The sequence below is a fragment of the Abramis brama genome (assembly GCF_963993115.1).
Source record: "Abramis brama genome assembly, chromosome: 25".
Taxonomy (NCBI): Eukaryota; Metazoa; Chordata; class Actinopteri; order Cypriniformes; family Leuciscidae; genus Abramis; species Abramis brama.
The window spans coordinates 19,357,409-19,379,724 of record NC_139987.1 but is presented as its reverse complement, the minus strand read 5'-3'; the positions used below and the strand labels follow the sequence as shown (position 1 = coordinate 19,379,724).

The following is a 22,316-nucleotide window of genomic DNA, read 5'->3' as shown; positions in this document are numbered from 1 at the left end:
TAGATAGATAGATAGATAGATAGATAGATAGATAGATAGATAGATAGATAGATAGATAGATAAAAATAATAACTGTGCACCATATTTGATCTGTGATTTCTACTCATACTATCTATATTTTATCTGCTCAAATTACTATTGTAATTATGAAATGTAGGTAAATATATCAGTGGTCTAACTAAATCTAAATGCATTGACAACGAGATTAATGTTTTGAGAGTGTCAATCTAACACTTGTAATAATAATATCTTTACCATTGTTTTGGGGTGCTGTCATTGAATTATTCAAATCAAAAACTAGTCTGCATAAAGCTCCTCTGACGTTGTATCATGTTGATTCATATCGAAACGTAGTAATTAATCAGCTTTTGATACTCAAAAACGAATCCCGTCGATTAAGCCACTTTAATAAATATAACTCAAAATTGCATATTTTCGTTAAAATCTGACTTGGATGTCCATATAGTGTTTGATCTAAAAGGGGCGTCAGCTGGACCGACCACTTTTTCATTCAACGTTTTCCACCTCACAGCAACACCGACACTCCGCATTGACTCACTCAATCATTCAGCACTCCGCGCGCAACACATATAACACAGTACTGCTACAGCCAACATAGTACACACAGCCTTTGCTTTAGCTGAGACAAGAAACACACACATACACTCCGTATTTTGTATTAACCCGCCATTTAAAACACTCGTGACGTTTCACAAAAGGCAGCCAATCGCAGCCCGGCTGTTATTAGGACAATGGAAAGCGCTCAGCCAATCGCAGGAATGTTCGCCGTGGCGGCAGCCAATGGAATGGAAGCCCTATTGAGAGTATGCTAGAGGGTTGAGAGACCAGACTACTGCGTAGCGCTATTACATCCACAAACAGCCATTGCAGTACATTCACTATCCAGACAAGACAGTGGTAAGTGTCAAGCTTGTAGACATTTCAAAGTGTGAGGTAAGTACAAAAATTGCGAGAAAAGGTCAGGAAACCATACGGAATTGAAATTTACCTTGTAAAAAAGCTATTTTATTGGTGAGGGGATTTTTATGAAACGTTAAAAAATATGGTATTATCCCCTCAGAATAGAATAACCGTTTTTATTCCATTTGTCTTGATGTACACCTTAAAAAAATGACGGCAAATAGTCGGTTTTATTAGAGGTTTAAATACTGAAAATATGAAAAAAAAGAAAATATTCAGACTATTCGAAATGTAACGTTAAACGGAGAACTAGGTGACAGAATTGCGTACAAACAAGGTCTATGGACGGTGATAGTGCCAGCAAGCAGCCATTGCAGCGCTTTATAAGGGATGTCTGTCAGAAGAAGACAGTGAACTATGAGAAATGATAAGAAAGAAAAAAAACTGACTAGCGAAAAAATTAAAGCATAACGCCATTCTTATGTGTATGGATTTATACGCTCGGTGATATTGAAATGACAGAGATACGGGCGGAAAAAAATTACCTCAGAAGCTGCGCTTTACTGTAATGGCTGACTGTACTCGCATAGGAAACAAGGCAAAGCCATAGAGCCATAGACAGGCGCAGTTCGCTTCAACTTTTTCAAATGGTGTTTTCTACCCCGCCAAGCTCAATGTACACGTTTTTTGAGGCGGAAAATAAAAATTCTATCTTTCGTCATTCCAACCCTGGTATTTTGATATTTTTCCGTGCGTGAGAAGGGTGTTAAAATGAGAGTTGAAGTGAGGTAGGTAATGCGGTCGCGCGGCTCCCCCTTATTGCAAAGCAGTGTAATGGCTGAGCGCTGACACAAAGAGAAGGAGCCATATTCTCAGTGTTAGTGCATGAAGACAAGCGGCCATTGCGAGCCTACTGCAACTCTGCACAGCACAGACCCAATGTATTACTATACACCAGGCGAATGCACTGGGCATTTTGCGAAGGAAACAATTTTCGGTCAGGAAAACTGACCCGCGCCGTTTGTTTGTCGTGTCCAAAAGCGAGCAGGAAGGCGGGTGGAGACATTTTAGAGGGACTTTCTTTCATGAAGACGGCTTTCTCACAAAATGGAAGAAGAAATATTGCTGTCGTTGTTGACCTCCTTTCCTTCAGCGAGACAAGAGTGTGCGCCATTGCTATTTCAACGGTACATATAGAGAAATGGGCTCTTTTCAACGGAGAACACGGCAAAAGTGAACTTGAATATTAAGAAATTTTACGAGTTTTTCGATGTCTCGCGTACTTTGGCACATTTAATAACTTAAATCAACTTAGTTATTTTCACAGTTTTAACCCTTTTTTAACTTTGAAAAAATAAGATTTTGGAAAGTGAGTATTTATACAACTTTTCAAATGTTTCAAAAGTGCAAACAAGACTTTATATTTAAACGGAATAAACTGGAAGGGATGATGTTTACATCATAAATCGTCAAATTCGTCGCGAAGAAAAACCGCTTCTTATAGATGCTAAATACTAGGGGAAAAAAATAACTAACGGTAGTTCAAATATGTTCATGTTTTCATGTCAACAGAACAATTTCGCTAGTCAAGTTCATTTTTAAGAGCACAGCGCTACAAATTTAAATAGGATATTTAGGAAGTAAGTTAGAATTTAATACCAAGTAGATTTTTGATATGCATGTAAAAAAAATATACATATATGAATTTTAATTTAATTTGAATAAAAAAAAATTTTTTGGATCTTTTCAGGATATTTAGGCCAAGATGGGGAAGGATCCAACAAAACCAAGAGGCAAAATGTCCTCGTACGCATACTTTGTCCAGACCTGCCGAGAGGAGCATAAGAAGAAACACCCTGAGGCATCGGTCAACTTCTCTGAGTTTTCCAAAAAGTGCTCTGAGCGATGGAAGGTAAGTCACACCTTTCATTTACATTGTGTTAATGTAATTTCCCTCTCTTTCCAAAAATGATTTGTTTTCATCCCTTCCTCAGACTATGTCAGCTAAGGAAAAAGGGAAGTTTGAAGATATGGCCAAACTTGACAAGGCACGTTACGAGAGGGAGATGAAGAACTACATTCCACCCAAAGGCGAGAAGAAAAAGAGGTTTAAAGACCCCAATGCTCCCAAGAGACCCCCGTAAGCATCTTGCTTGTTCATTAAGATGCATTGACATTTGTGAAGCATTCAAAGTTTATAATTTTTTTTAATCCTCTGTTCTATTAAAGGTCAGCATTCTTCATTTTCTGCGCCGAGTTCCGACCCAAGGTAAAAGAAGATACCCCTGGTCTGTCTATTGGAGATGTGGCCAAGAAACTGGGTGAGATGTGGAACAAAACAGCATCTGAGGATAAGCAACCATACGAAAAGAAGGCCGCCAAGCTGAAGGAGAAGTATGAGAAGGTGAGAAAAGATGCCATGCCTAATCAGCATCATACCAAAAAAAGAAATAATAATACACTGTTAACCAAACATCTCATATTCCTTTTAGGACATTGCCGCCTATCGCTCTAAAGGAAAAGTGGGAGGCGCCACAGCCAAAGCCCCTTCCAAGCCGGACAAGGCTAACGATGATGATGACGACGATGATGATGATGATGAGGAGGATGACGATGATGATGACGACGACGATGACGAGTAGATAAATAACGTTTAGAGCTTAGCTTGTTGTCTATAAAGCATTTAACCCCCCTGTACACTTTATTGAGGCCATAAAATGGGTAAATGAAATGAATAAAAAACCTGAAAAGCAAAAAAAAAAAAGACAAAGAAATAAGGCTGTGTATATGATATGTTTTTAAGCTGTACAGTTTCTTTTTTTCCTTTTTTGTATAGTTAACACTACAGAAGTGTCATCTGTGTTCGTCCAAATGCCCCAAACCTTAATTTAGTTCTTAGTTTAATTTCTTAAAGCTGGTTCCAACACCACTATCCTTACCTGGTACAGTAAAAAAGAAAAGGGGGTTGTAAAATTGTCTTGGGGTCAGTGGAGTTTTAGACGTGCGCAGCACACAACCTAGTTTCATGTGAGGTTGTAGTTCATATCTTAATGTACTTTTGTTTGTTTACTCTTTTTCCAGATCAAATATTATCATCATTAGTAAATGGCCGTATCAAAGTTATTTTACTGTATTTTGAATACCACTGTAAGTGCAGAAATGATTAAAAAAAAAAAGTAATTGTTTTGTTCTGGTATGCTTCTGACATCAATAAAAACATTTTTTTTTAAAAACAATTTTCCCTACTTTTCTTCATAGAATCGGATTACCATCTAATCACCACCAATGTGATAAAAATCTTAAAGGCATTTGGAGCTCATTGTATCAAACTTAAAATGTAAGTGGATTTATTTTAAATAAATTTGAATAAACTTGGATATAGATCATTTTTTCTATTTAACTTGCAGCTTTCTAATACTGCAAGTGAATGGTGAGTTTTTTTTTGGTTTGTCATGTCTAGTCATGTTCATGTCAAAATGTCAGCATCATGTACATAAATACCTTTTATTTGTAATTTAATGCTATTACTGAAGACAGTGATTCCAAGCTCAAATATCTTCATATGTTTATGATTAATCTTTTTTGATTAATTAGGGCTGTAGATTTGAATGTAGGCTGTTACAGTACATCAACCAGTGAGTCTATTTTGAGGCCTTAATGTTTTTCTTGACAAACATAGAGGCTTAAAAAGAGCACATGAATGTATCACCAGATGAATAACTCGATTAATCCGAGCCGCCTGCTGTTCATTTGGTTAAACTGCATATTACGGCGGTATACAGCGCCATCGTATGATTATTTTGTGGTACTGTCATGTTTATACAGGGCATGACACTTCAATCAGATTATTAGAGATCAGCAGCTCTACATTCATGCTTTTCATTCCCTTGTTTTTGAGCTTGTGTTTTCAGTGGTTAATATACAGCCATCTCTCTGCAGGATGGATTTTATTTAGTTTTTTATTCTTTGACATGACAAAAAAACTTATTATGTTTTTGGAAAGTCTATGATGCAGACAACTAAACATCAGAGAAAACTTTTCAACAACCTCTTTCATTATCATGAATTGTTCATTTCTATTTACTGGTATGTTATAGAAGAGACCGGGGCTAGTTGTCACACTTTTTACTCCAGTGGATATTTATCATGATTGTTTTTCCCTTCATCTTGGCTACAAAAACAATAACATAATTAACATTATTTTTGCCATCAATTTTTACCGTTACTTAATAACCCGTGGTGGTGACATAAAAGACAAGTTGTAATAAATAAATAAAATGTGTACTGTTTGCTACATGATTCCCATGATTCCCATTATTTCATGATTCCTCGTATTTGTACAGGCTTTAAATTTTTATTTTAATGTTATAATTAGCAATTAATTTACCTGTGAAGCATATTTTTTACGTGACAGCATTAATTAAAGTTTCTTATGGGAGGTGCCGGTCCTAGACTTCTGGGAGTTCTAAGCAAAAGTTTGTAAGGGACAAATGAAATAAACAATTTACCCTACTAATCATAATAGCCTACTATACAGAAATTGAATAAAGTAATCAAATGTAAAAAATAAAACACTGCAGTATTCACCGTATGAATTAAACATACATTGATTTTTTTATTAAAGTTGCTGAAGTTATTCAGTGAAGAGCAGTGAGTGATTCTCTCGTTTTCTTTTGTTGTTTGATTAACATTAAATGACAAAGACAGCAGGAGGTTTATTGGCTGCTGTCACTTTAAGACCAAATGCACGGATACATTGACAAGCATTCGATTACTTTCCCAACTGTTTATGTTAACTATGTATGACATAACTGACTGAATTTTGACATATTTTTGTGTGTATTTGTAAATAAGCACACGCCCGAAGCTAGGCTACTTGTACGTGTTTCTCTGTCTCAGATCGAGCCGGTCTGGGGAACAACCTTTCACAGCTCAATACTCTTTTAACTCGTTTTTCTTTTTTTTCTTTTTTCTTTGTCGAGCACGTCCGGGAGGAGACTGTAGGCCCTATATTACGAAAATCACTTTACATGATTAGACTGATTTGAACTACGTAGGAAGGGAGACAGTGCTCTGCTTTAAAGGAAAGGAAAGAAATGCAGCATCATGTTTTCATAATCATTGGAAGCCAAAATCAATTCAATTGCTCGCTCAGCCCTAGTCATTAAATCATCATTGAGAGAAAGGGCCCCCCTGGTGGCTCTGGGGCTCTACGCAACTTGCGTACTTTGCGTATAAAGACCAGGGGCCTGTTTCAGAAAGGAGGTTAAACTCTTGAGTATGTTAACCCTGAAATGAGGGAAACTCTGGGTTTTCCGTTTCAGAATGGGAGGTATGTCAAACCTGAGAAAGCAGAGTAAGTCAAGCCCGTTTCTGAAAGAGAGGTAACTTATGAGAGGTACCATGGTAACTTACTCTATGAACCTAACCTGGTCGGGAGCAGGTTTTCTTCAGTAAACCCAGAGTTTTTCTTACGTAGTAAATGCATCTTGATTTAAGGATTTTTTTATATAGCCTATTTTGACTGGAAACAACAAGACAATAAGGCTAAGTAAGAAAAGCATTTTTGCAGTGCAGTTCATTCATTCATTGCACATTTTTCTATATAACATTGGAGATGCACATTAGTAAGGCCACTGTATCAGAGCGGGAAGGAAAGTGTGCCTCGCTCTCACGCTCTTTCTGAAAGTTTTTGTGTTGTTTCCTGGACACAAACCCGTATGAGCCATCAAAGAGGAGATTCACAGGATTGCAGGTCAGTGGTGGAGAAATCGGTTTAAATGAGGTAATCTGATAAATGATGTTCACTTGATAACATCTTGCTCTGTGACCTCTGAAAGTAACCGAATAATTAGAATTTCCTTTAGGATTTCCAGTGTGGTTGGATGCATTGATGACACGCATATTCCCATCATTGCACCTTCCGAAAATGAAGCAGATTAGCCTACTGTATGCATTGGAAGGATGCCAAATGGAAGGGTATAGAGATATATGCCGTAACCACCACAGCTGTTAAATAAACACTAATTATTCACAATTTATTTGGTAATTTTTATTTCCTACAAATACAAAAGCAACAGTAATTATTTTTCCTGTTGGATTTTAATATTCTTCCAGTTCTTCCAATTGTGTATCTCCTCTTCATCTATCAGAGGTGGTGCAGGTCCTCTGCCTTCTTGCTGTTGGCGGAGGAGAACTCACACGTTAATTTCATTAGGCTTATTAAAAAATTTAATTAGAGAACATTTAATTATGTGAAAAGAGCATTACACTACACGGAAACCGCTGCGGCACATTGAAATAGACACTGAATTATATTTATTTAATATGTAAAATGTATGTAAAGTCATTTAGCCTACAGCCATGAACCTATCAAGCGGTTTGAGTTGTATTTGCCCAGGCCCCGCCTACAACACATGCACTCATTCATTAGTCAGCGTCTTTCCGCGGCCATGGCAACATCAGTGGGCAACGGACTGTGGACCGCTCGAATGTAAAAGTGCCTCGAATAAAGGTAAGACATTTACTCATTCCCATGTAAACGTAGACTTAAATGTAGAACATATTTGTCATATCGCATGTCCTTAGAAGGATTCATAAACTAACAAATGGACTTCGTATTTTGTTTCCTTGCAAATCCTTTTTGTTTCCAATGGCCTACATCTTAAGCATCGTGCACTGTTGCCTTATGGGTAATGTAGTTCCCTATTGCAGTTTTCGCTATTTGTCTGTACTTTAAAGCAAACAGAAAACAACTACAAGTCCCTTGCAAAGGAATATGTAAGGGGGTGGCGTTTGAGCTGTTTTTACATACAAACACGACTTGATCAATTTGATTTTATTGGAAAAAATGATTGAATGGAATCATTCATGGTCGACTGTAGGGTTATTTTTTTTTAAAAAGAGAGAAAAAGAAATGTATATTATTCAAGCTTTTTGAGGTGTCCCGAACCGTATTTATTATGTTCTTTTACGTCATGTGTCCAACGAACGAATTGTCTTATTTTTGACTGTCACTGTGTGGTCAGGGCAAAGGTTAATAAACCAAAGTGTAGTACAGCATTAGTAGTAACTGCAGCTTTGCATCCAAACCCGTTGATAAATATTGTAATAATTGTTATCAGTGAATAAAGATTCAGTCACTGCGTTTTAAACCGATGCAATAATATTACTTTATATTTATAACCTGATTTGATTGGTCCTAGTTTTCGACAGAGAGCAAGAAAAAACATTTTACAGAGGCCGAATGGGAAAACCTATGAATGGACTAACATTGCAACCTTTAATATAAGATTTGTATATTAATAAGAAACTATTGGACATCTAAAAGTAAGGCATCATGATTGATATCTTAAATTTAATTTTTTTCTTTTTAAAAAATCTAATAATTTTAAGAAAAATACTATTTAGTTATTGGCACAATTTATCTACTACCATCAGCTTATGTCAGTATTTATAGTGCATGGATGTTTCTTCCATAAATGTGCCCATACACATATTTCCCACTTACATACACTCAATTTTATAGTTAACTATTATCAGTAAAAAATGGTTGTTTTTTTCCCTACAAAGCTAAAATTTTACAGAAATTTAAATGATTAAAAGTAATTCTACATAGAAATGTTTACACACTCTACAGCAAAGTTTAGTACAGAATAGTAACAATGAATTGAATTTGCTTGTTTTTTAATGTTATAAACATTTCCTATTCTTACACCGACAAATCCAACTCTATATGAAAGTTTTGCTGTACAGATTCCCTGGAACATTTTACTCAAGCAAAATATTTTTGACACAAAGGTTGACTTCTAGCATAATAGTTCTTTAAATAGCTTTTGGGTTGTATTTTGTTAAATATTTAAACAAAATAAAAGACGAGACCTGACTTTACACTTAGTGAGTCTGGAAATGTGCAGACTGCAGAGACATTTTAATGCTGCTCTAGATGATTTGCCAGAAAGTGATGTACTGTACCCAACTTCACCCCTCTTCTGTTACTATTATTATAAATTTTTGATTTGGCTCTGCATCATCTAATCAGATTTTCTGTTCTCTGACATGTTTAGGACTCATGGCCTTCAATCAACCTCACTCAAACCAGTTTCTCTAATGACGCTTTGAACTCCGGTCACATTGAAGCGCTGAGGCAACATTCAGTTTGATTTCTTTATCATGAATCTGACTGAGATTTGCGACAATGCTAAGAAAGGAAGAGAATATGCACTACTTGGGAACTATGACTCGTCCATGGTGTACTACCAAGGTGTTATACAACAGATCCATAAGCACTGTTTGTCCCTCAGAGATCCTGCCCTGAAAGTCAAATGGCAACAAGTAAGGCTCTGATTTAATCTGATATGTGTTCATGACCATTTATATTTGCTCGAACAGGTTTTAGCTCAAGAATATAGTTGTGTTGGTACAGTATATGTAAACACCCCCCCACCCCCCCCCACCCCCCCCCGCCCCGAGTCCAGGTTCGGCAGGAACTGGCAGAGGAATATGAGCAGGTGAAAAGCATTGTAAACACCCTGGAGAGTTTCAAGATGGACAAACCAGTTGATTTCCCCAACCCTTTGCCTGAAGAGAGCCCAAGGGACCCTGCTGTCTGGCCTCCCCCAACCCCAGCGGAGCACAGGTAGAATAGGCAGCTGATAACATAAACCCCTGAGGAGTTCTAAACTTAAGTCACTGGCTTCCGATAACTTCAGAGGTCACTCTTCTGCAGGAACTAGTCTTGCGTACTGCCGTTATCGAGAGCCAGTGATTATGAAAATCTAAGGTACCATTCACTCCAATTATAAAGCTTGGATTTTTTTATATAACGCTGATTGTGTTTGGCTGAAAGAAGGAAGTCATTTACAACTTTGTATAACGTATAAAACATTGTTTAAACCTTTTCCGATAAAGATCTGTAATAGTTATTTGGATTTTCCAAAATAATTTTTAAAATACAGTATCCTGAAAAATAGATTTTTTTTTTTTTTTTGCTGAGTTCAATATGCTGATTTGGTTCTGAAAAATATTTCCTATTATCAGGGTTGAACATTTTTGTGCTACTTAATATTTTTGTGGAAGCCAGGATTTTTTCAGGATTCTTTTTGTCCAATTTAATGCATTCTTTCTGAATAAAAGTATTAATTTCTTTCAAATCTATTTCAAATTCTATTCAAAATCTATTTTACACATGTGTAAGTTATATTGGCTAAATCAGTTCAACTGATTGATATGATATAAATTAAGCACCAAAAACTCCAAACAAAATGCACTAACACAAATTTAGTGTATCTGTTTGCACATGTGGTCACATGGACCTGATGATATGACTCTGTCTGGTTATAGGGGACCTGTCCAGGTGAAGAAGCCGGTCCCTGTATCAAAGCCTCAGAGGAAAGAGTCACCTGGGATGCAGCATCGCGGACCTGTGGGGAGGGGTCAGCCGAACGTCAAATCAGATAGACCGAACACCCGTGACGGCCGTGGAAATAAAGCTAAGGAGGATAAAGTAAGTTACCCAAACTATTACACCGTGTCTAGACCGAACGCGACCGTTAATGGGTTGCGTCGCGCTGCAACAGCTAGATGTGACAAAGTGACCATTGCAAATCCATTTTGTCCTTCCTATGAGAAGTATCACGAGTGCTTGGAGTACATCATAAATAGGACAAGGCATCAATTTACTGTCGGGATTTGTCGTGTCTCATCACTTATTATAATGGGCTCTACTGTCTTTTGTCGCGTCACATCGTGCCGTTCGCGTCCAGTGTAGACACAGTGTTAGGCCTAATGTACAAGATGAAGAAATGAGAATTGGAATTGTGGTTGATTTCATTTCAGACTAGACCATTTAATTTGTCTTGGTACCTATTATCATGTGTCGTATCTGTCTGTGTTTTCAGAGTAAGAAGAATTCCCAGGAGGGTGCTGCTGATGTGGAACAGAGGAAGTTTGATGGCACAGGCTATGACAGCGATCTGGTGGATGCACTGGAGAGAGATATTGTATCCAGGAATCTCAATATCCACTGGTATTGTGCCATTTTACTACTGGTTTTACTTTTCAAGTACTTATGATCATATAGTTTACAAAATAAATGTTTTTTATGCAATTTTTATAGATCATTTACTATCATTAAATTAACTTAAAATCTTGGTCTTTAATCTCACACTGGAGCCCAGCAAATCTCAATAATATATGATACATTTTGTGAGAGAACACAAAAGGTTTGTGAGCTACAGAGCCCAACACGTCATATATATATATATATATATATATATATATATATATATATATATATATATATATGTATGTATATGTGTCATGGTCATGTATTAAGAATTCATTCCCTTAATTCATTCCCTCGTTTCACTAAATTGTGGCCAAGTTATACTAATTTGTTCTTTGTTTTGATTTAACTAAAACAAGGGAACAAATTATTACAACATGGCCATCATTTTACTAAAACGAGGAAACAAATTCCTAAATTGAGGGAACAAATTCTTATTGGTGGCATTTATATTAATATTTTTGTCTTTATGTCATGTGTGGGGCTCTGTAGTGAGCAAATACAAAAGCATTCAAATATAATTTTTCTACCCATCTCATATTGTTTTTCATCACCATGTCCCTTTAGGGGCTCAATAGAACAACACCAGAGTGAGTAAAGAACTGAATTTTCCCTTTTAAATAATGGTTCGATGTGGTGCTGAAATCTGACTCACTTGTTTTTCCTTACCATGCAGAAAAATGAGACGCAACAGCATTTTCTTTATATGCCTAAATTTCCCAGCCTGGATGCCAGCCGAGCTTGGCCCTGCCCACAACATTTTTAGGTCGGGAAGTTCTGACTAGAATCTGAGTATGACGACGTCAGGCTATAAATTTCCCTTATTTGAATTGAAAAATTTGGTGAAATTTAAACTGCACAATTATCCCAGTTCTCTCAAATAATTGATTAGATCAAATAACCACGATCAGACAGTAAATCAATAACGGTTAACATTTAACCTATAACTGTTAAACACTACTTACTAAAGTACAAAAAATGTCAATATGTAAATGCACTTTCGTTTGTCTTCGAAACACAAATAAAGATAGATCTGATAGATTTCTGTCCCTCATTACACACCTACGCAACTACCACTTTGAGAGATAAAACCAATCCATATGAATTGAAGGGTTTAGTCCAAATTTTTGGCTTTCATTCACATATAAACATTCATCAACGCACACATCAGATATGGTAAACGAAAGTTTGAGCTTCCACAAGAACCAATTCAGTTTTTTCTCATGTTTCAAGCAAGTTCGGTTGAGCTTCTTTTTACGTTCGCTGATCTTATCTTAAAAAATATCTTACTTTTTTGTTTTCGAAGATAAACGGAAGTCTTAAGGGTTTGGAACGACATGAGACTTTTTTTTCTTCTTCATTTTTGGCTAGTTTGAATATCCTCTCAGCATCCATAAAGAGTTGGTACTTTCTGTTCGCTGTAGCACATTTTTTCAGATTCCAGTCCATTCTGCACTTAAAAAAAAAAATCAAAATCAGCCCAGAAAATGTGAAAAAAGCTTAAGTTCCTTCTGGGCCTAAGCACTGGCTGTATAAATAGCGATGCGGTGAGTTTAGTTTTTGCACTTCTCCAGAGTGTAGTTGTTGTGTGTTGAGTCAGCGACAGCTGTCAGTCACAGTGGCAGTTAGTGATTCAGTGTTGGACAGTGATTCAGGCAAGCTGTCATGTGTTACTGTTCCTACAGGGATGACATAGCAGATCTGGAAGATGCCAAAAAGCTGCTGAGAGAGGCAGTGGTCCTGCCTATGTGGATGCCAGACTTCTTCAAGGGGATCCGCCGCCCGTGGAAGGTTAATATGTTAGATGACACCTAATGCCAGAGTTTGACATCTGAGCATACATGCATATGGATGCATAGTCTGTCATATTGTTTTTTGCCAAAATGTATTTCTATTTCTTGTGATGATAGTTTTTAAGTCCACCAGGGGGCGCTGTTAAATCAGTTTATTATGTAGGACAGACCGAACATTTTTCAACACAAGCTCTCATTAGCACCGTAACATTCGTCACAGATTGAGTCGGGTTGATATATCTCTACTTCAGTTTGTTTTTCACATACCATCTGGTCTACTGAAGTGTTTTTTTTCACAAACCATCAACTGCATTGTTGTTGTTTTTAAAATATGTGCCTGTGTGAAGATGATACCAATGCATGTTGTTCTTAAACTGTCAGGGGGTGCTGATGGTGGGGCCTCCAGGTACAGGGAAGACCATGCTGGCTAAAGCGGTTGCGACCGAATGTGGCACAACATTTTTCAATGTGTCGTCCTCCACGCTGACCTCAAAGTACAGGGGCGAATCTGAGAAACTGGTGCGGCTCCTCTTTGAAATGGTGAGTGATCTCCAAGGAAGCAATGTAGACACTGTGATAGTGTTTGCCCATTGGACGGCTAAACAGAGAATGTAAAGAATACTTTCCAAACAACATCAAAAACTGAAACAGTGATTACATACAAAATCTACATGGATCGACAGTAGAGACCTGTTTATTCCAACATGGGGACCAATTATTTCAAACGCATTTTTGAAGTGTATTTACTGTGCCATGATATCTTTAGTATTATTTACAGGTACTTTTATAGCTAGTTAGACAACAGTATAGCAAAAAAGGTTAGTTAGTTAATTATAGAAAAAAACATATGCCTTTACTAAAGGCAAAATCAATTTCAGGGGTCAAATATTGCTTCTTTTAAAATGTTTTAAAATCGTGATTCTGATTGTGACCCACTTTACAACAAAACTTCCTGAAATTAATTAAAGGGGATATAACGCACAGTTTTTGCCAATCTCAGGTTAATCTTGAGTTCCTATAGAGTAGTATTGCCACCTTCATATCTCCGAAGAGTCTTTAGTTTTATCAGATTTATAAAAGACCGATACGCTGTACCGATTCTTTCCGAAAACAGTCAAGCTCCAGGAGGCTTGTCGTGGGCGGAGCTATAAAGAGTCACGTACACATTATCCCTGGATAACGCAGTGATTTCGTGGTCTAAAAACAAAATGACAGCACTGCCGACGGCTTCCGTAGCCCGAACGAAGCACGTTGATGTGCGTGCTCTTGCTCTCGCTCTGTTTGATGTGTGCACGCTCTTCCAGGAGAAGTGCCCATACAAGTAATTCCGCCCTTTATGACGTCATACAGGGCTATACTCGAAATAAAATAAAATAAAATATTCCAAAACTTATAAGAATCCTGAAGTAGTGTATTTGGCACAGAAATACTCCGTCATATGTCCAACTAATTTTTTTAATCTTTGGTTGGTTAATGTTTAGCATGAGAATCCAACTCTTTAACAGTGTAAATAAGCCAGAGTGCATGAAATAGCATTAGACATCCCCTTTAAGTACATGCATGATAACATAATACAAGATCTGATAATTAAAAATGTTAGTCTTGTTATAGTCTTATTTTTTGTTTTAACAGGCTCGTTTTTATGCTCCCACAACAATTTTTATTGATGAGATCGACTCTATTTGTGGGAGGCGGGGCACATCAGATGAACATGAGGCCAGTCGCAGAGTGAAGTCCGAATTACTTGTGCAGATGGATGGTGAGTTTTGTGTAGTAAACAACCCTGTTATGATAGAATAATGCAGCCGTATTTTAACGCCTACCCGTGTAATGGTATCAGGTGTAGGAGGTGCTCAAGAGAGTGACGATCCCTCTAAAATGGTAATGGTCCTGGCTGCCACTAACTTCCCCTGGGACATTGATGAGGCTCTAAGGAGGCGACTGGAGAAGAGGATCTACATTCCACTGCCCACTGGTAATCTAACACCCTCACACACAAATGCCCATCAACAGGACAACATCCTCCAGGCAGTCACGGCTCCTCTGATTTCTCCATGCATCTCACCCACTCATAAATGAACCTGCCTGACTAATTTCTATCCATTCACACTGTGCTGTGTAGTTCAGTTAGTTAGTCATTACTCATGAGCTTTCATTGTCTGATGCAACTCTTTTGTTATAGTTAAAGGGCCTGGATTTTAGAATTTCAAATATGTCGGGAGATAAAAATATTTCAAAAACGTCATATTTCTCCCTGAAACCAAAAGGACAAAATTAGAAATTGTATAAATAAAATGGAGATTATTTTTAGGATTTTTGAAACTCGCATTTGTTATGATACTTAAGCACATTTTGAAATGTGAATTATTAGAATTTTCATTGCTGATTTAAAATAACTTGTATTATAAAATTTTATTTAAAAAAACAATAAATATATTGACCAAATTATACGGAAAATAAGTCGCACTGGATCAATATTGCATTGTTGAGAGAGAAAGAATACATTGGAATACATAAAGTCACATTTTATTAATTTTCAGAAATAATGTAAAATAACATTAAATAAAACAAAACATTTACAGACATTATAAACATGTATTAGTTCTCCTCACTCCACAAATCCTTTCAATTTAATGGTATTCACAGAACAGGAATGAGAAATATAAGTATAAAACAAACATAAATTATTGTTGAATTCATTGTAAATTATTAAAGGCAAACTAAAAGTACCAGTATGTGCGGAAATGCGCTATTCAGCTGGAATCCAAATGTATTGGCTTTGTTTTGCTTTACTTTAATTGCATTATACAAGTTGCTTTGGAATATAAGTCTCAGCATGTTTCAGATTACTAAAAAAATGTGATTTATATTCCAGGAAATATGGTAGTCAAAATAATATTTTGAACACAAGCTGTCTATTTTATTTTAATTTTTTGTTTTATCAAAACAGGAGAACAATAAAAAATAATAATAAAAGTAAACAAAGCATAATAATTTTTTTAAATAAAAAACATGGCTTTCATCAAACCATTACTGAACTCCACAGCTGAAGGACGGGCAGAACTATTAAAGATCAACCTACGGGAAGTTGAAGTGGAATCTGACGTGGATCTCACCCTCATCGCTGAGAAAATTGAGGGTTATTCAGGAGCTGACATCACCAACGTCTGCAGGTACAGTATGTTTTCAGGATTACAGATAACACCTTGTCCAAACTGAATGCTTCAAGCATCATGTCATTTTTCTGCCCTTGGTAAAAATGTAATACAGTGCAAAGCGACAAAATCACAGCCAAACAGACTCAAGCCCAACTGTGGCTGCCTGGGGCCCTTTAGTATATTTTCCATTCATTTTTCCTTCAGCATTGCAGAAAATTCCTGAATAGAAGAGTTATCTTGAACCAAACCAACCAGCTCCAGCTGCTTCAGCTAAAAGGACAAAGTGTGTTTTAAGAGGGACCAATCTCAAATAGCACTGAAAAAGAATTAATCAATTCAGTCTGGGTTTTGTATTTGCATATTAAGGGGTGAGAGAAAGTATTTTAATATATTTTATTATTTCATATATATAAAATAAGGCCATATTATACCCTTATACAAAGTCTTGATTTTGTTATAAGGGTCTACTAGAAGTGTTTTTTTTAACATTCAAGCAAAACGAACCAACTAGTCACCACTGTTACCTAAAACCGCAGTAACATGGTCGCACCTCTGTCATCTAAACCACATTGGTTCAATTATATAGGACTGTTGTTAATCATGTCATGCGCAGGTGGATGTGTAATGCTGTAATGAACGTGGCACCTAATGGCCTGGTTTCACAGACAGGGCTTAGATTAAGTCAGGATTAGGCCTTAGATAAATTAGGACATTTAAGCAGCTTTTATAAACGTGCCTGAGAAAAAAACATGGTGTGCATCTTGAAACAAAACAATGGCACTGACATATCAGTGCAAGTTGCTTTCATTTTAAAAAAGATCAAACATGAATTTTAGCCGGGAGAATGACTACTTCACTGAGTTCCCTCATGCATCATACTCCGGGGATCCCTTGTGCATTTACGCCACTCTTAAAAAAAACGGCACTGATTGTTGACATGCTAAAATGCTAAAGCATAATAGGTCCTCTTTAAATGATGCTGTGTAAGCTCTAAACTTGTTGATTTGACTGATGAACTTGTTTGTTCTCTCAGAGATGCATCAATGATGGCCATGCGAAGGAGGATCCAGGGTCTGAGTCCGGAGGAGATCCGTGCTCTTTCTAAAGATGAGCTGCAGATGCCAGTCACCATGGAGGACTTTGAGCTTACACTCAAAAAGATCTCAAAATCCGTCGCGGCTTCAGACCTGGAGAAGTATGAGTCCTGGATGTCCGAGTTTGGGTCTGTGTAAAAGGCAAACGACAGCTAAAAGACAAGTGTGAATGTGGGAAGGCACATTGTGGACCAATACTTGAAAAAAAAGGCACGGTTTTATGTTTCAAGACATTTTAATATTCAAATATGCTACTGAAAACTACCAGTGTTCAGATGTGTTGGGACATGTTTGGACCGAGAAGAGTTGCTTAAATGCACTACTAGTGTGTATGGCACTGAGCCACTTTTATTTGTTTCTAGCATCTCAGTTTCAAGTCATTTCTAACTTCATTCTCTTCTAACAGATGGAAATCACATGAGTTGCTAATGATCTGTTTTAAGTTTCAAAAACTGAAAAGCTTGTGAAAATTATGTTTGACAAGGGAGACCAGCATAATCCTGGTACTGTACTGGATGTTTAATAGACACTCTGTGTCCTTTTATTTGCTTTACTTGATAGTTCTAATAAAATGAACATTTTATTCTCTACCTATTACATGTCTTTTGGCCAGAAACAATCAAAATGTACCTTATTTACTTTCTCGATACACTTTTTAATTATAGACCTTTTGCGCCAGAGAAATTTTGTGTTTGAACTTGTTTATGGCATCGCTGTTGAAGAGTAATTACCTGGTGAAGTGGATATACAGTGAGGAAAATAAGTATTTGAACACCCTGCTATTTTGCAAGTTCTCCCACTTAGAAATCATGGAGGGGTCTGAAATTGTCATCGTAGGTGCATGTCCACTGTGAGAGACATAAAATCCAGAAATCACAATGTATGATTTTTTAACTATTTATGTGTATGATACAGCTGCAAATAAGTATTTGAACACCTGAGAAAATCAATGTTAATATTTGGTACAGTAGCCTTTGTTTGCAATTACAGAGGTCAAACGTTTCCTTTGGTTTTCACCAGGTTTGCACACACTGCAGGAGGGATTTTGGCCCACTCCTCCACACAGATCATCTCTAGATCAGTCAGGTTTCTGGGCTGTCGCTGAGAAACACGGAGTTTGAGCTCCCTCCAAAGATTCTCTATTGGGTTTAGATCTGGAGACTGGCTAGGCCACGCCAGAACCTTGATATGCTTCTTACAGAGCCACTCCTTGGTTATCCTGGCTGTGTGCTTCGGGTCATTGTCATGTTGGAAGACCCAGCCTCGACCCATCTTCAGTGCTCTAACTGAGGGAAGGAGGTTGTTCCCCAAAATCTCGCAATACATGGCCCCGGTCATCCTCTCCTTAATACAGTGCAGTCACCCTGTCCCATGTGCAGAAAAACACCCCCAAAGCATGATGCTACCACCCCCATGCTTCACAGTAGGGATGGTGTTCTTGGGATGGTACTCATCATTCTTCTTCCTCCAAACACGTTTAGTGGAATTATGACCAAAAAGTTCTATTTTGGTCTCATCTGACCACATGACTTTCTTCCATGACTCCTCTGGATCATTTTTGAAGTTCCTTGTGAATATTGTTTAATACACTGTTATGCCGTTTATATCTGTTGTTGTCTCATCTTTTAAAACACTTCACAAACTCTCACAGTTTAATCTTACCCCAATTTTAGTTAATGTAATTCAACCGAGAAGGCTGAACGTTACATGGTCATTGGCAAACTTAAGACGGGCCTTGACATGTGCTGGTTTAAGCAGGGGAACCTTCCGTGCCATGCATGATTTCAAACCATGACGTCTTAGTGTATTACCAACAGTAACTTTGGAAACGGTGGTCCCAGCTCTTTTCAGGTCATTGACCAGCTCCTCCCGTGTAGTTCTGGGCTGATTTCTCACCTTTCTTAGGATCATTGAGACCCCACGAGGTGAGATCTTGCATGGAGCCCCAGTCTGAGGGAGATTGACAGTCATGTTTAGCTTCTTCCATTTTCTAATGATTGCTCCAACAGTGGACCTTTTTTCACCAAGCTGCTTGGCAATTTCCCCATAGCCCCTTATCAGCCTTGTGGAGGTGTACAATTTTGTCTCTAGTGTCTTTGGACAGCTCTTTGGTCTTGGCCATGTTAGTAGTTGGATTCTTACTGATTGTGTGGGGTGGACAGGTGTCTTTATGCAGCTAACGACCTCAAACAGGTGCATCTAATTTAGGATAATAAATGGAGTGGAGGTGGGCATTTTAAAGGCAGACTAACAGGTCTTTGAGGGTCAGAATTCTAGCTGATAGACAGGTGTTCAAATACTTATTTGCAGCTGTATCATACAAATAAATAGTTAAAAAATCATATATTGTGATTTCTGGATTTTTTTTTAATATTATGTCTCTCACAGTGGACATGCACCTACGATGACAATTTCAGACCTCTCCATGATTTCCAAGTGGGAGAACTTGCAAAATAGCAGGGTGTTCAAATACTTATTTTTCTCACTGTACCTACAGTATTGTAAAGTTAACGAAAGTTATCATGAGCATTTTAATGTTTGAAGCAGATGTCATAAAAAATGTCATTAGACTGGGAAGATTTTAAAACGATCGTCTCATTCATAAATCCGTAAGATCTTACCTTCATGCTGTGGAAATATAAACCAGAAGACTGAAATAGTATTTTCTTGTTTTGTTTTTTACAGTGTGTACATGATTTATCAGTGCATGTTATACAAGAGAGACATTTTTGTCTTCATAATCTTTCATCAGAATACAATAACTTGCTCCAGCTCTGAAACAACTTTCTTTTCGGCTGATGTCGCCAAGACTGTGCAGGCTATTGGATCATTTTAACCGATTTATTCAAACTCCACCCACTTTTTGTGATCTTATAAATTTCTGGTGGATAAAATCCCACCCCGCTTTATGTTTCTCCTGTTTCACTGAGAAATATACTTACATTGCAGAACTAAAATGGTTTGCACTTTATAGTCGGTATGAGTGTGATATTCTTTTCTTCCCTTTTGTGACGTATATACTAGTGAAATGGCTTCTCGAGCAAGAAAAATGTAGGCCGGGACTTGATTTTGTCTATCGGGAATTGATTGGATTGTAGGATCTTTGTGGTTTGCTATTGCACATGAATTAAAAATAAATCATAATGTGCACGGATTTATAATAAATACTGAAATCCCTTTCAAACCAACTTTCTGTTGGCCATCGCAACGAATCAACGTGACCGCGAAATCTTTCACCTTCATGCCAAATTCCAGATCGCATGAATTCCTTTTGAAATGACTGGGATTTGTTCACCAAGCAATGGTAATTGTGACCGGATCTTTACACATTACAAATTGGTAACATTGTCCAAAATGTCTAAAATAACAAATCCTTAATTAATACTCATTAATTATTGTATTAGATTACTAACAGAAATATCATTTCAAAATTGGAATGGGGCATCAACACATCTTCTTTTCAAAAGAGGCATTTACACTTTATATTACTCCTTTATAGCCAGATCTGGATCCGTGATGGGCGATGAAGTTGTTCTTGTGTCCTACAGCAGCAGAAGGGTGTGACTCAGTGGTCAGGAGGGAGGACAGTGGGTGGAGAAGATGACTCTGTTGTTGTGTGGGTGTGGGCTGTGTGTGGAATTTATTGTTTTCTGACTACTACTGAGTTAATACGGTCACGTTATGATGTGTTGTCAGCCCGAAGGGAAGTATTCATGATTGTTATGAAAGTATTTATTTTCTGCTTTTTTATTATTTATATATCAGCATAGATGGCATCTGATTAAATTTGGTCTGTCAAAAAGATGCAGGTTTTGTTCTGTTACGTGAATTCATCCCAGAGGGTTTGTGTGGATACAGATGGACATGGCAGCTATAGTGTATATACAAAGAGAGTGTGAATGAATCATAAGTGGACAACAGTCCGGCCGGCTGACGAGAGGGCCGGTGATGGCATGGCGTGCCATGTGTGCAGTGGAGATCGAGGAAATAGTCAATACTTGTCCTGAAGCGTGGCTTTGTAAAGGCCACTACACATGGCTATGAAACAACCCAGCTGCTCTTATTTACTCTGATGATTTTTCTCCACCGAGCATGTTGTTCAGGAAAACATGACATTTATATAAAACAGCAGTACACAGTATTTCATACACATGCTCTTAATTTGATGGTTTAATCAAACTTGTCGGGTCATTGAAAACAATTCCCCTCTGGACATTACTTTTGGCCACTACTAATAAAAACAACACATTATATATATATATATATATATATATATATTGGATTAAAGGCAATACATTAAAGGTGTTGGATTAAAGGCATATGTTCCGGATGGCGTCAAATGCATCTATTTTTACCCATAACTGCCCCTTCATAAATGCATTCTGGGGAGATTATCTTTAGTGGTATAGATTATATTGTATGTAGACTTGAAGATTTAGTGGTAAAGACTCAGATCAGTCACTCCTCCACAGCATCTGGCCCCAGACAGATGTAGATGCTTTAATGGATTTTATCTATTTAAAAACTGCGGAGTAGTTACATCTGTTGCATTTAGATAGCATAATGTGCACATGACATACATGAATTTGTTCTTTCATTAATGGCACCATATTTACACGGAAACATTTGATAATGTTTGCTGTTGGACAGGCACATGTAAAGTACTAAATATAAATGCCTTTGATGTGAATATTTGTGGTTTTTGTAGAATGGGAGTTGGAGTATTCACAGTTTTATGTACTGTATTCTGAGAATCTCACATGGCCTTCAGCAGCAGCATTTGATTTTATGCTGTTCTGAAAGTTAATATGGTGGTTTTTAGAGGAAGGAGGCTACTGTGATGCATTTGATACTTCTTTGCATTGAGTGTTTCTACTCTCGGTTTCAGACCTCAGCTGTGCTGCAGTTTCTAATGTGTTCCAAGAGATGATGCTTTTGTTGGTTGTTGCTCTTCATTGCCAAATTTCCTGTTTTACACATGTGAAACCCAGTGCCTTAGAGACAACATAGTTTCCTGAAATTAATAGACACTGTAATATGACCTGCTTGAAACCCTGCATGAAGAGTTTAGAAAGGCCTTAGTAGTAACATTCAATCTTTGTTGAATTTTATTGAAATTGAGTGCATCTGTCTTTAGATAGATGGATGGATGGATGGATGGATGGATGGATGGATGGATGGATGGATGGATGGATGGATGGATAGATAATTGTTTTATTTGTGATAATGCAATTAAATGTCAAATTTTGTGGACATATTCTTTGGCCAGGCTTTAATATAAATA

At 37.3% G+C, this 22,316-nt stretch overlaps 2 protein-coding genes across 4 annotated transcripts; both read left to right on the top strand.

Annotated features, from left to right (window-relative positions):
- Nucleotides 1-620: 620 nt before the first annotated feature.
- hmgb1a (high mobility group box 1a) lies at nt 621-4,296 on the top strand. Of its 3 annotated transcripts, none has more exons than XM_084103711.1 (5): nt 621-918; nt 2,672-2,833; nt 2,916-3,061; nt 3,151-3,325; nt 3,414-4,296. In XM_084103711.1, the coding sequence occupies exons 2-5, from the start codon at nt 2,687-2,689 to the stop codon at nt 3,561-3,563; spliced, it is 618 nt and encodes a 205-aa protein (XP_083959837.1). In that variant the 5' UTR covers nt 621-918; nt 2,672-2,686; the 3' UTR covers nt 3,564-4,296. The 3 variants fall into 3 exon arrangements, with proteins under 3 accessions (XP_083959837.1, XP_083959838.1, XP_083959839.1); XM_084103712.1 differs by having other exon boundaries at nt 861-954; XM_084103713.1 differs by lacking the exon at nt 621-918 and adding an exon at nt 1,799-2,108.
- A 3,046-nt stretch (nt 4,297-7,342) lies between these two features.
- katnal1 (katanin p60 subunit A-like 1) lies at nt 7,343-17,622 on the top strand. The gene is made up of 11 exons (XM_084104709.1): nt 7,343-7,435; nt 8,988-9,255; nt 9,399-9,559; nt 10,264-10,426; nt 10,821-10,948; nt 12,673-12,778; nt 13,162-13,320; nt 14,413-14,539; nt 14,621-14,755; nt 15,827-15,953; nt 16,972-17,622. Exons 2-11 carry the CDS (start codon nt 9,094-9,096, stop codon nt 17,168-17,170), a joined length of 1,467 nt encoding a protein of 488 aa, XP_083960835.1. The 5' UTR covers nt 7,343-7,435; nt 8,988-9,093; the 3' UTR covers nt 17,171-17,622.
- Nucleotides 17,623-22,316: the final 4,694 nt, after the last annotated feature.